General features: G+C 37.0%; 1 protein-coding gene across 1 annotated transcript in view; it reads right to left on the reverse strand.

The window, feature by feature from the left end:
• Positions 1–12,460, reverse strand: part of COL19A1 (collagen type XIX alpha 1 chain) — a 331,364-nt gene continuing 318,904 nt past the window's right edge. Inside the window, exons 50-52 of the mRNA XM_079146513.1 lie at positions 9,121–9,249; positions 2,228–2,305; positions 1–2,147 (exon numbers count right to left, since the gene is read on the reverse strand). Of these exons, the coding sequence (XP_079002639.1) occupies positions 2,020–2,147; positions 2,228–2,305; positions 9,121–9,249 (335 nt within the window). The 3' untranslated portion in view covers positions 1–2,019. The remainder of the gene's footprint in view (positions 2,148–2,227; positions 2,306–9,120; positions 9,250–12,460) is intronic.

Here is a 12,460-nt window from a genome sequence, read left to right on the forward strand (position 1 = left end):
AGATAAATGACCTATTAATATGAAAAAATACTCTTTGAAAACATATAAAATGTTTGGCTTTATGTATGACAAATTCAAGTAAATTAATGTGTCAGATAAGTTGTGAGCTTTCATAAAATTCAATGAATTAAAATCTCAAAATATACAGATAGCACCAAATTTTTAAATCTATGTACATTTTTTGGGATAAATTATTATTTTACCAATGCAATGCATATGCAAAACGCATATGCATATTCCAATTGTCTAAGTTTAAACCACAGCACCATTGTAGGTATTGCACAAGAAACAAAATGAAAAAAAAATGTATTTAAAGTTAAAAGCAAAATAACCTTGGAAAATAAAATAAATAAACTTGGAATTGAAATATACAGCAAAATTCAATATGAAACAACTAAATAGTTGTATACTTATGCACAGCCATGTAGACAGTACCTGACCAGCAGTTCATTCGTCGATAATAAAAATCAGTTCAAATCATGGGTGCATTTAAATAAACCCTGTCTTAAATTAGGGATGCTCCACAGGCATAACTCTGTTCACAGCTTTCTCCAATTTCAGTGGGCTTGCTTTGCTAAACTCATTTTTCAACTAACAGACAAAAGCAATCATGCCCAATTAGAATCTGCACTGCTCCTTGAAGAGGCGTGAACTCCTGATTTCTGTGACAGAAGGGCTCTGGTGGTGTGTTCTCAGCATCTGTGGGATCCACCAGCTAGGTTCAGCAACATCCTCATGTGTACTACTCTTGTTTTCGAGACCACGAGTTTCTCAGAATGGTGTATAGATAGGCATAAAAATACCATGTGGTAAAATGGTTGACCATCACTGTGTCTTTGTTTCCTCTCGGAGGATGTGGTTTTGAGGAGTGTGTTAGCTCTTTCATCTGAGTGCTAGTTGCACATGTGGTCCCATGGCTTTCCTTTGCCGTGCTGAAGCTTCTAGAGAAACATTACTCTCCTTGGGAGCTATTGGGCTTCACCTTCTCAATATCCATTTGCTGACACCACACATTCATCTACTAGGGAAAGTAGGTTTCTTCTTCAGTTGCTACAAATCTGTCCTTGGTTCTGGTGGCTGGTTCTTAAAGTCTGAGGGTCATGAGGTCAAAAGGATAACAGGTGCAGGGGCTCAAAGATCTTGTTGAGGCCATTAAAGCTTCATGAATACCAAAGATGGCTCTGTGCCTTCACCGACAAACACCTCTTAGGGAAAATAGCGTTCTTCTCTTCACTAAATAAGAACTCAGTGAAGGGGAAACAGAGGGCTAGGCTTTCTTGTGGGACTCTTAAACAGTTGGCACTTTGTTCCTTTTTCCCCCCCATGCAGTATGTTTTCATGCCAGTAGTGATTGCTTTGAATTAAGTTCATTATATAAAGAATAAACAAAATCACTTTAGCTCTTGGCTATGGTGAGCTTTTGGGCTTCCTGATAAAACAGTCTCCTGTATTTTTTCCAAAGCATAGTTATAAAGTGAAGCTCTTATTGCCTAAATATTTTTCTGCATAAGTAGGATGGATGTAAGATGGCATAAGAATTCTTGTAAAAGTAATCAAGAAAGGTCAACAGGAGAAATGCACAAGAAAGTTGACAAAATTTTTAGCAATGACACTAAATTTAAATGCTAAGAAAACTTCAAGTCTGAAACTTTAGAATTCAGAGATCAAAGGTCAATCACATGTTGACAAGTCTATAAAATGTACATCATCATCAGTCTACCAAATCATATGATGCCTTTTTTGAAGAACTAATGACAAGATTTGCTTGCATGTTTCATATAAAACTGAATAAAAATCATAGTATTGATAAGGCAAAATGTGGAATGAATTTGGGGAAAATCTGAAATACTAATTTGAAATTATTGTAGGAGCAGGATTCAAACGTTCACATTTAATGTCTGACCTACAGTGAATTTTAAAAAGAAAAGAAAAGCAGCCCACAAACTGAGAGTTTGGCAGAATTAAGATAGCTCCAAGGGCAAGAGGTATCACCAGGAACAGAGTCTTCCTCAGGTGTACTCATTTCCCACCTGCCCGCTGATGGGCATGAGACACAGGATGGAGGCAATCTTCTGGGTTACATCTTCCACCGGGTCCTGGGGGGCCCTGGGGTCCTGGGGCACCTGGTGAGCCTGGCAAACCCATAGCTAATGAAGTAAAAGACCCTGTTAGAATGCAGAGCACATACTATCCATTCTCTTTCCCTACAGTCAACATGAATCATTACCTGAAGTCCCAGGAACACCTGGACTCCCTGGCAGCCCAATTCCAGGTTCACCTCTTTCTCCCTTTTGTCCTCGGTAACCTAAGGAAGAGATAAAAAGAGTCAGAAAAAGTAAGAGTGCTCTATGGCAACATAGCACATATAAGAACCATTTTCAGAATCATGATGTTTATGTGATTTCTTCACTTAACATAAATCATATATCTCTTTCAAATGACAATGACAAGGTGTATGAGTTCTCTTCAACAGGAACTTTGGAGGGTAGGTACAGGCTAAATAAAAGAAGTATACTGGAAAAGTTCTGTTTAACATTAGGACAAGATAATACAAGACTCTGGATTTTATTTGATTATCAAATAAAGGAAATTAAAGGAACAAACAGCTCATGATTTCAATAAATGACAGCAAAAGTATATGTGAGTCAGTTCATCTTGAGTCAGGTCTTTGTTCAAATTGCTGACCAGAACAACACAATATATTTTATAATAAAATTAGAACAGCAACCCCATGTTTTAACATGGTTGTTTATAACACCAAAGGACCAGGAGATTCAACAATGCTAGAAAACAAGGGAAGATTGAGGGATCATCCCAAGTATACTTCATCATCTTAAGATACTATAGCAAGGCTGGGGGTGTATAGCTCAGTACTTGCCTAGAATATGCAAGGCCCTGGATTCCATCCCCAACACACACACGTGCGCACACACACACACGCACACACACACACACGCACAAACACACCCTTTAACAAAAATGAATTAGGTCTAAGGTCTGTGTATATTTGTCCTGAACCAACTTATGGTCTTCTACTTTCTAGAAAAATATAAAGTTCCTGGAGGCAAAAAAAAAAAAAAAAAAAAAAAAATAGATAAAATCATTTTGATTCTAGAATATGCTTCTTGTTGCCTGACCTAGATATTTCAAAGCAATTTGTGCTTTATAAAAGCCCCAAACATGCTTATATGTTTTGCATATTGGCATTCATATAATAATTTGAAGAAAAGTCTCTGAGCTGTAAGAGTTTCACAGCTATGGTAAATAGTTTTTATTTTTGATTTTTTTCATGCTTATACAATAGCTTAAACATTGTTCCTAGTCCTGAGTAAACACAGCAATTACACAGAACCATGAACATACACAGGAAGGATCTAAGTAAGACAGCATCTCAGTAGGAAACAGTAGGCCCTAAATTGGCTGTGTTTTGTCCTAAAGATTTGTCATTATAACAGAACATGATGGGAGGAGAAAACTTAAGAAGAGCATGTATGTTTATTTCCCATTGCTGTTGAGAGTTAGACATTAGTTTTGGGGTTACCATGGTCAATTCTGACTTGGCCATACAGTGTACACATTATCTAAATCACAACAGCAATGTAATTACCACACCATTATTTCTTTGCTGTACAGGTGTGACATGACCATGAATGTGAACATAATGGAAAGAAATATGTTGGCATTCATATAATAATTTGAAGAAAAGGCTCTGAGCTGTAAGAGTTTCACAGCTACGGTAATACTTGGGAATATATAAAGCAGGACATTTCACACATTAATATCTGGAAACAATGTTATAGATGATCAATACAAGCCTAGATCCTAGAAAGAACAGGGGCTTGAACATGTGGCACAATATCCTAAGTTGATACTTATTCAAATTTTCAAATTTAAAACAGTTCCAGGATTTAAGTGGCTTTCATTTAGCATATGTGAACCACATGGAAGGATGAACTTAGGGCCACTTCAAAGCACTTTCTAAATCCATTATTTAAGCATTTCTGGAGTAAAATAACATTTATTGCCTGAGGTTTATTTAATAGTTCAACCCAGGTCTTTGTATCACATAAGGATTGTCAAGCTATCTCAAGCTATCTCAATAAGTACTTAATAGGCTAAAAAAAAGAGGAAGAAAAATAAGAAAAGATATGTGAATTTTTGATTAACAAGGGGATTATCAATTCCAAATGAAAAATATATCTGCAACTAAAAACAAAAAAACACCTATTTTTCAAAAGCTAAACAAACTACTAGTTTAGTTTAAATTCAATGTTCAGATTTTAATATAATGCAAAAAATACATTATTCCACATGGATTACAGGGCACATGGTATCACAAAACAAAAAAAACCGGACAATTTGTATAATTTATATGTATAATAAGGTCACATTTACCCTCCTCCTGTCAGCTGTAACAATTTCTTTGTACAAATTTCCCAGTTCATTAGGTTAATAACTATCTGTTAGTAACAGATTAAGCCATTGAATTGCACAAACACAGTAGTGCTTTCTACTTTTGAATTTCCTAATAAGGTTCCAAACTGCTGTAAAGTCATAGGATCTTATTTTATAATTGCTTCATAACAAACTGTCAGATAGGAGTGCTAACAAAGTCATTACATTTTCTCCTTTTCTAGGATTTAGCCTTTCACTTCTTTAGGGTAGGCCCCTCTTTAAATTTGGAAGAGGCTGGTCTATGTGCAAGCAGACCTCTATTTCCATAGATTTTAAGTACACAGTATGACAGTCTGACACCACTGTAGCTTAGGTAGGAAGGCAGAAACAGAAGAGCAACGTCTGAAAGAATATAGAGGTAGTGGCCATTGGTATAACATGGTGCTTGTAATTTTCAGGAGGTAGATTGTATACATTACCAGTAGGAAGATTTTAGTTTTTAACTCCAGAGATTTACTTTTAAAATTACACATCTGTACATCTACATGACTATTGGACAAAGGAGGCCAGAAAAAAGGATATCATTGGCATTTTGGAAGAACAATTCTTCATGTGCTGGGGTGCCTCATGCCGTACAAGTTGTCTAGCTTCCCTGGTTATGGTCTACTAATTGTTGGCATTGCCCTCAATCATTGTGCCCACACTCACAAAAGGCCCCGCTGCTAACAGATTTGAAAGGTCAAATCCATGCCAGTCACATAAATTATCCTATGGGCCACTGGATTACAAATAACAGGTTTTCCTTTATTTATAAGCCAATAATACCTAAATTTTTAAAGTTCAAAAATAAGAACAACAACTCCCATAATATTCCTTTAAAACTGATGGAGGGCACATGGAATGGATGAGTCTTTTCCTCCCTACTAACCCCATGTGTGGGGTTCTTTCTGAAGCAAATAGGAATTTCAAATGTGGTATTTATTCCTCAGTGTTTTCATAGCAGTGGATAAGTAACTGAACAGTTGTGCTTTAAAATGAGGTTAAGTAAAGTTATTTCTCAAAAACTCATCCAAGAAAGTCAGTGTTAGGAGAATTTGCCTCTTCTGTTTGTAGAGAAGAACCTGGTTGGATCATGCTTCTCAGGATCTCTTTGATTCTGATGCAGCACATTCTCACTCACTATCAGACCAGGTGCTGCCCACCTGAAGCACAAACACCAGGACAAGTTCTCCTCTCAAGGCACAGTGAGAAGGCAATAGGCAGACCTCAACAGAATGGCTAAAATAAAACTCTGCAAATGCTTTTGAATTGAAAAAGACAGCGACAATTATCCCTTTGAGAGTTTAGAAAAAATGCAAAAAGGTGACCCAATTGCTCTTATTCACTAAGAAGATCAAGGTGCTGAGAGGGGACCCACAGGATTTCATTATCAGAGTCTTAGTAGGAGTATACCTCCCTTTTTTAACCAGGATTGCATACTTCTATTTGTCACACACTGATTTTCTCATTGCTTTCTACAGTCTCCTGCTTCTGGAATAAGCATAGGAAACTTTATGAGGCCCCTTAACGTGTTTGCCTTTCCCTAAACATAAGAAGCAAATAAAGGACTCCATTGTACATGTTTCAAAACAAACCACTTAATTTTAAATGATGGTTTTCTTTCCTTACAAACACTGAAAGAACCATATGTCTTTTAGAAAATTCACAAAAGCCACCATCAAATAGAATCCATGAGTGGGCAGGATACACTGTACCCCATAGAAGCCCCACTTCCTTTCCCTTTCTGTGCTGTTTCTTACTTCGGCCCTTTCTCAAATTCAATTGTGCTGTATCAGGATGAAGAACAGCAGTCCAGACAACAACACTGAGGTTTGCATGGTCACTAAGGAAGTGGTTTCATATGCATTTTTTTGGTTTCCCTTTCAAGAAAAAAATTTAAATCTACAGAGCAAAGCTTTGAAGTCATATACATGGCTTCGTCTTCTGAGCACTTCATACTTATTTATCCACCAAAGAAAAACACTTCAGTTTCTTATGCGTTCCTGTAGAGGTACCAGAAATCAAACAGCAAGAAACCTTGTTTTCTTTTCTTCTTGTTCTTCTACACTTTCACTTTTTTTTCCCAGTAAGATTTCTCTGTTCCTTTAGATGGGATTATCAGTACAGCATTAACCATAGGCAAACTTCTATAAAAATGAATCTCATTTTTCTTTACAATTTCTTTTCTGCAGCATTTCTGAAAATTTAACAAATGATTAAAAGGTTGAGGAGACAACTAATAAGTTGTAGAAGAGATGTGTCTATTGTCAGAAACCCCACGGCAGGACAGTAGTTTGATCAATTTTGGTAAACCTTGGTTTTAAAAAATTGGAAATCATATGGCAAAATTCTTCAAATTTAAGAACTGCATCCCAAAGCCCTATGAAAAATCAAAGTGGTCTGTAGTGTCTTATAGGTAGAGTAGCATAGAAATCTCTAGAAAAGGGAGGGCAAGTGGAGTAATGAATAGAAGTTTCCAAAAACGTCATTAATACTGCTGACTTGGAATTGACTGATGGATGGGTTTTCCCAACACGTGGAAGGGTTCCAGGATCTGTTTTTGTATAAAACAGGTAACTCCAGTTCCAAAGATGTTTCCCCTGGTCAGTCAGTTTTCCATTCTTCCTGTTCCTTTAGATCACCAATGTTTGAAGAATCTGTCCAAAGTTTTCTTCTGTTGTTATTAGCACTGCTTGCTCTTCATGTGATCTGAGGCATCTTCAGTTGAGTTTTCGAGATCTTCATTCCAGTTCTCATATACTCCGACTTCAAAACAGACCCAACAGATGAAAGATAATAACCACCCACGAATAGTGGACACACAGAAGGCTAGCTCTGATTCTACATTTTGCTCTAACAATTTGTCAAACATTCCTATGATCTAAGAGAAAGGTAGGATACCTGTGTAGAAAACTAGAGTGATCGTGAAGCTGAGCCTTGAGATCAGATCTTGCGTTCGACTCCCTATTAAACTCACCTGACACTTGTCTTCCAAAATAATCAGATGAAATATGTTTTCTTTCATTAGGAGTTTGGTGACTAGCAAAAGGGCCAGGGGCAACCCACTCTAGCTTGTCCCCTGTGTAACAGGTCAGGAGCTGCAAGTGAGCAAACTAATCAATGACAAGGATAGCCCCAGGAAATAATGATCTCGTCAGACCTGAAAAGTATCTTGTGAGGAGGCAGTTAGGATCAGATGGGTGTCTGATCTCCTCCACCTGTGAGAAGGTGCCCCCCAGTCTGTGATGAACCATCTTCTGTAACTGCTTTGGGACAAGATGGCCCTCCATCTTCTAGTCAGCTAGCTCTGCTTAGTAAAAGGGCTTTCTCTACCGCTGCCTTGCTTCTTAGATTACTAAGGGGTTTGCATTCTGGGGTAAGCAGACCCACCCTTTCCACTAACAAATTTGGTAGCCAGCTAGGAGGAGGGGCTCTAGTCAACCTCAGAGGGAAAATCTCCTGGGTAAGTCTCCTGCAGTCGCCATGGCCTCTTGCCTTAGGGGCTGTCCTCCGCTTTCTAGTTCTACTGCCCAGAGTAGCCTCCAAACACCACTTGCTATGGAAGAGAGGAGCTGTCTCTGGTGAGTCGAGGGATGCAATCTGGAGTCACCTAGGGAAGAAGCACTGAAAATTCTCTTCCCTCCCCATGTGGCTTACAGAGCACTACTGTGGGAGTTGGAATAGTTTCAGGACTTTACCCAGCAGCTCAGAACTGGTTCACTGGTGACTGGGGTCCTGCCACTTTGCTAGGCAGGGTTGCTGGGGTAGGTCTGTGCTTAGGGCTGGCAGGATAGTCCTGTTAAATCTGGAAACCAGTTTACTGGGGTGTCTGCTTTTCTGTATGTCTAGTCATCTCTGTGTGTAACTGGAATGGGGGATGTCATGTCCCTAAGTGGAGCCTGCTGGGGCTAATTTTGAGTACATGGTGACTGAAAATGGATTCTAGAATTCAAACTGACCCTGGTAAACTGCCCCCAGAATCCCTAAGAATAACTTTGTGAAGCTGTCCCTTCAGTTACTCTGGTCTTGCCTTTTGTGGTATGTACTCACTGAATTTGGTATTTCCTTATAAAAATTTGTGACTCTTATAAACCTATGCCTATTTGACCACTTTGCTGACTGCTAACCATATTCTACAATATAACCTTATCAGAATCATTTAGTCAAGCCAAATTTAGGATCATGTCTCTTATCAAGTTGTCATCAATGGAACAATTTTTTTTTTTTTGCTAATTTAATTTAATTTAAGTTTGCCTTTAATGACTGTAGAAATTATTGAGGGTTCTTTAAAGTTCAAGAGTTGCTATCTCTAAGCTCTATTATAGCAGAAGGATTCTAAAATTTCCTCCAAATATACTTTGGACCAAGGAGACTATTTGTAGTAGAATCTTCTAAGTCTCTCAGTCTCCTTAAGATTCTAATGAGTCTTGTCAACTTAGAGCTAAAAGGAGTATAAAGAACCATAAGATTCATTAATAATGATATGAAACCACACATTGCTGTTATTGTTGTACTAAATTTTTTTAAAATGCAATTAGAATAGTAGGTAATTAAATTTGAAGTATTTACTTCTAGAAAGTCAAATATTAACAAGTTACTCTATATTTTATATATAAACTGTAATTTGCATTTTATAAACACCGGGGGTTAAAATTTGGTAAACAAATATTACACTTGAGGACTTACCTTGGGGTCCAGGGTCTCCTGGTGGCCCAGGTAACCCATCCTTTCCTGGTGGACCAGGCCTCCCATGAGCTTGAGCAGCCAACATTGCTGCTGGTAGCTTGAGCTGGGATAGAAACACAGCCATCCTCTCTTCATTTATGAAAGAAAAAAATATGTAATAAATATTTTTGATGATTTTTTTCAAAAGATTTTACATGAAATTTAGAATTCAATTTCAAATTTAAGCACATCTGATTTCTGACTACAAAATATTTTTAAGACACAAAATCAATTACACAGTTGTGTTGCTCAGAGGCTTTGAATTCTCAGGGCTCCTGAAATGAAGTAGGCTAGTGGATAGAACACTAGTCTGAAATCTAATTAACTTCTGGTTATGACTGTGGAGAGAATTTAGGTTCCCATTACAAAATGGTTTTAATAACTTTAGAGCACTTTGCAATAATGTTGTAAATATGTGTTGATTTAAAATATGTTCACAGATTGTTTGACACTCCCAAAGTTGGGAGTGAGGGCTGAGTTTTCTTATGAATAGAAAAAACCAGAACTGATAATGTGCAACTAGAGAAATACCATGGCTTCCTAGTTGCTGAGGAAGCCAGCTGCCATGTAGTAAGATCACTCAAGAAGTCTCCCATGGAGAGGAATTGATGTCACTTGCCAACAGTCATGTGTATGCATTTAGAGGCAGATCATCCCCAATCAAGACTTCAAATGGCTGCAGCCCTGAATGACATCCTTACTGTACCTTCATTATAGATTTGGATCTAGAATGACACAACTAAGCAACCTTCAAGTCCCTGATCCATGGAAAATGTAACTTAATGAATGTTTATTGTTGTAAACCACTGACATCTGTAGGTGTTTTCTTCTGCAGCAACAGGCAACTCATATGATATATGACCATTGTTATCCTTGAATGAAAATGGATTAATAATAAAGATTTGTTTATTGAAAATATTGCCATTAGCTCCACATTCACTGACTTCACTATTTAAGCTTTATAGTGGGCAAATATTGTACCTTGTCAATAACTAATTTACTTTTTAAAGAAGATATCTTCTTAGATACCCTTATTATTCACTTCTGGTTAGATTTCTAGTCAATGAACCCTTATTCAATCAGGGTCTCTGATTTGGCCAAAGGGGGGAAAATCAGCATTGGTACAAAAGAGCATCCTCTCTGAATTCTAGCTGTAGGCACAGTGAAAATAAAATACTTTTGTACATTTCTGTGAACCTGAAGAAAGAAGTTAAGAACACACAAGTTATGGGAAACTGGCATTATACAGTACACTTAAAAATGTTGACTAAAGATACAAAAATCTTTTTGTGAGTTAAATACTTTTGAAGTAAGCAATGATGATTTCGCAAGGAACGTGTCATTGTCCTTTATTGACCAAACTGCCTGGAGCCTAACTCTATTCTTCGAGATCCTGGAGAAAGGATTCAGGTAGGTAGAAAGCACTCAAGGTGGCTCCTCAAGGCCAGCTCGGCCACAGATGGTGGAAGCACCTTTACTGTGGGCACCCTGGGTGGCAACTATTAATACTCAGTTATTAGTCATAGGGTTTTAGATGAAAGCATACATTGTAGTAAGTTGGTATATTCATGAAATTTATAGTATACTGAAAATAGTCTAAGGAAATGTAAATATGAAAATGGAAGAATTTTCAATTTAAGTTTTTGAACAAGATATATTAACTGAATTTGCTAAATAAAAGCAGGACTTTGTGTTACAGATTTTATACTTTTTGCTTTAAGTGCTCTTGTTCTGTAATCATGGAGAGATGATCATTTAAATAAGAACTATTGTCTGTGTTTTTATGAGCCCAGGTCCTATAAAGATTATTTGTTGATCTTTAACAGATTAGGAAAAGTCTGATAGAACAGATTAGGGATCTGTTAATATAATTACAATGTATTCCTTCTCATTTACTTTTTTGAATGGTCACTTTAGAATTACACATCATTATTTAATTCTTGGTTATTAATCCCACATAGACCATTATTCAGTTAAATTTTGCCTCCCATGCATATTCAATATTTTCCTACTATTTGGAATTCATTTTGGTAAAATCATTAATTCAGTTAAGGTCTATTATAAATACAATCCATCACTGGGTTATTTATTTAAATTTATTTTTTATATATCACCATATATACATTTTATATACAGGGATATAAGCTTGAATATACACATATACATATATCCACGTTAATTTGTGGATAACTAGCTTTAAAATAGAAAACTGGAGGGGGGGGCATATTAATGATGTTTCTTTTTCACACAGTATCTTCAAAAAGCAAAATCTTTCAGTAATTCAAATGATTTCATTTGTAAAGTGTAAAGATGATTTTTTCAAGAATATGTGGAGTATAATAAGAAATATTATATGTAAAAACACCAGCCTGGGTTTCCTTCAGATAAATCTTCCCAGAAGAGTTTTGAAAAGATAGAAAAAGCCTGCACTTGTGTAAATATGAGGCTTTTCCCAAACTGGCCTCAACCCCTCAGAAAAGCCGCAAATTATTTTCGTCCCTTATTTTGTCTGTAAAGGCCAGGTGGCCGACCACCCTTCCCCTAGCGGTCAGGGTGACCCAGAACTTAAAATAACATGCTTTGTATGCAATTTTATATGTTAACCAATCAAAAAGAGCACTGTAAAAACTGCTTGCCTTTCATTATAAAAACCCTGCTAAACATGGGCTCGGGGCCTCTTAGCGTCACCGGTTACCAGTACGCGGAGGACCAGGCTCGAGCTTGCTAATAAATGACTCTTTGTTGCTTGCATTGATCGTGGTCTCTGGTGGTCTTTGTGGGTTCTTGAGCCACTGGGCACAACAGTTTCTTACAGATGAAGTTAGTGTTTGTTTTTTTTTCCTAAATAAAGACCAAATGATGGCAACATTCTAGGAACTATAGCTACTGGTTAGAAAGCACATAGGCCAGATCATGCAGACCTTGTAAGGAATCACTTCAATTCTCTTCAGTCTTCTCGCTCATTTTAGTTAATTACAAAGTTGAACTGCAAAGGTATGTTTCACTTAGATATCTATCTTTTACAAATTTGATAAATTACTTTGGGGTAACACTTGCTTTCCTATGGACTTTCAATTAAAAAAAAATAGAAACAATGTAGGCCTTTAAACTAAGAAGTTAAGTTAAAAATTTTTCATTGAGAATTAAGGGGAAAAATCCCAAAAGATGTTGAACATTAGTTGTATGATCAGAGGTTACTACACTCGCATCCTAAGCAGAAAGTAATGGAAACATCACAGATTTAATGACAACTGCAAGACAATATGGATCTGATAGTGCTCATAGCAAGAAATGACATTAA

This window comes from Sciurus vulgaris (assembly GCF_902686455.1).
Source record: "Sciurus vulgaris genome assembly, chromosome: 7".
NCBI lineage: Eukaryota > Metazoa > Chordata > Mammalia > Rodentia > Sciuridae > Sciurus > Sciurus vulgaris.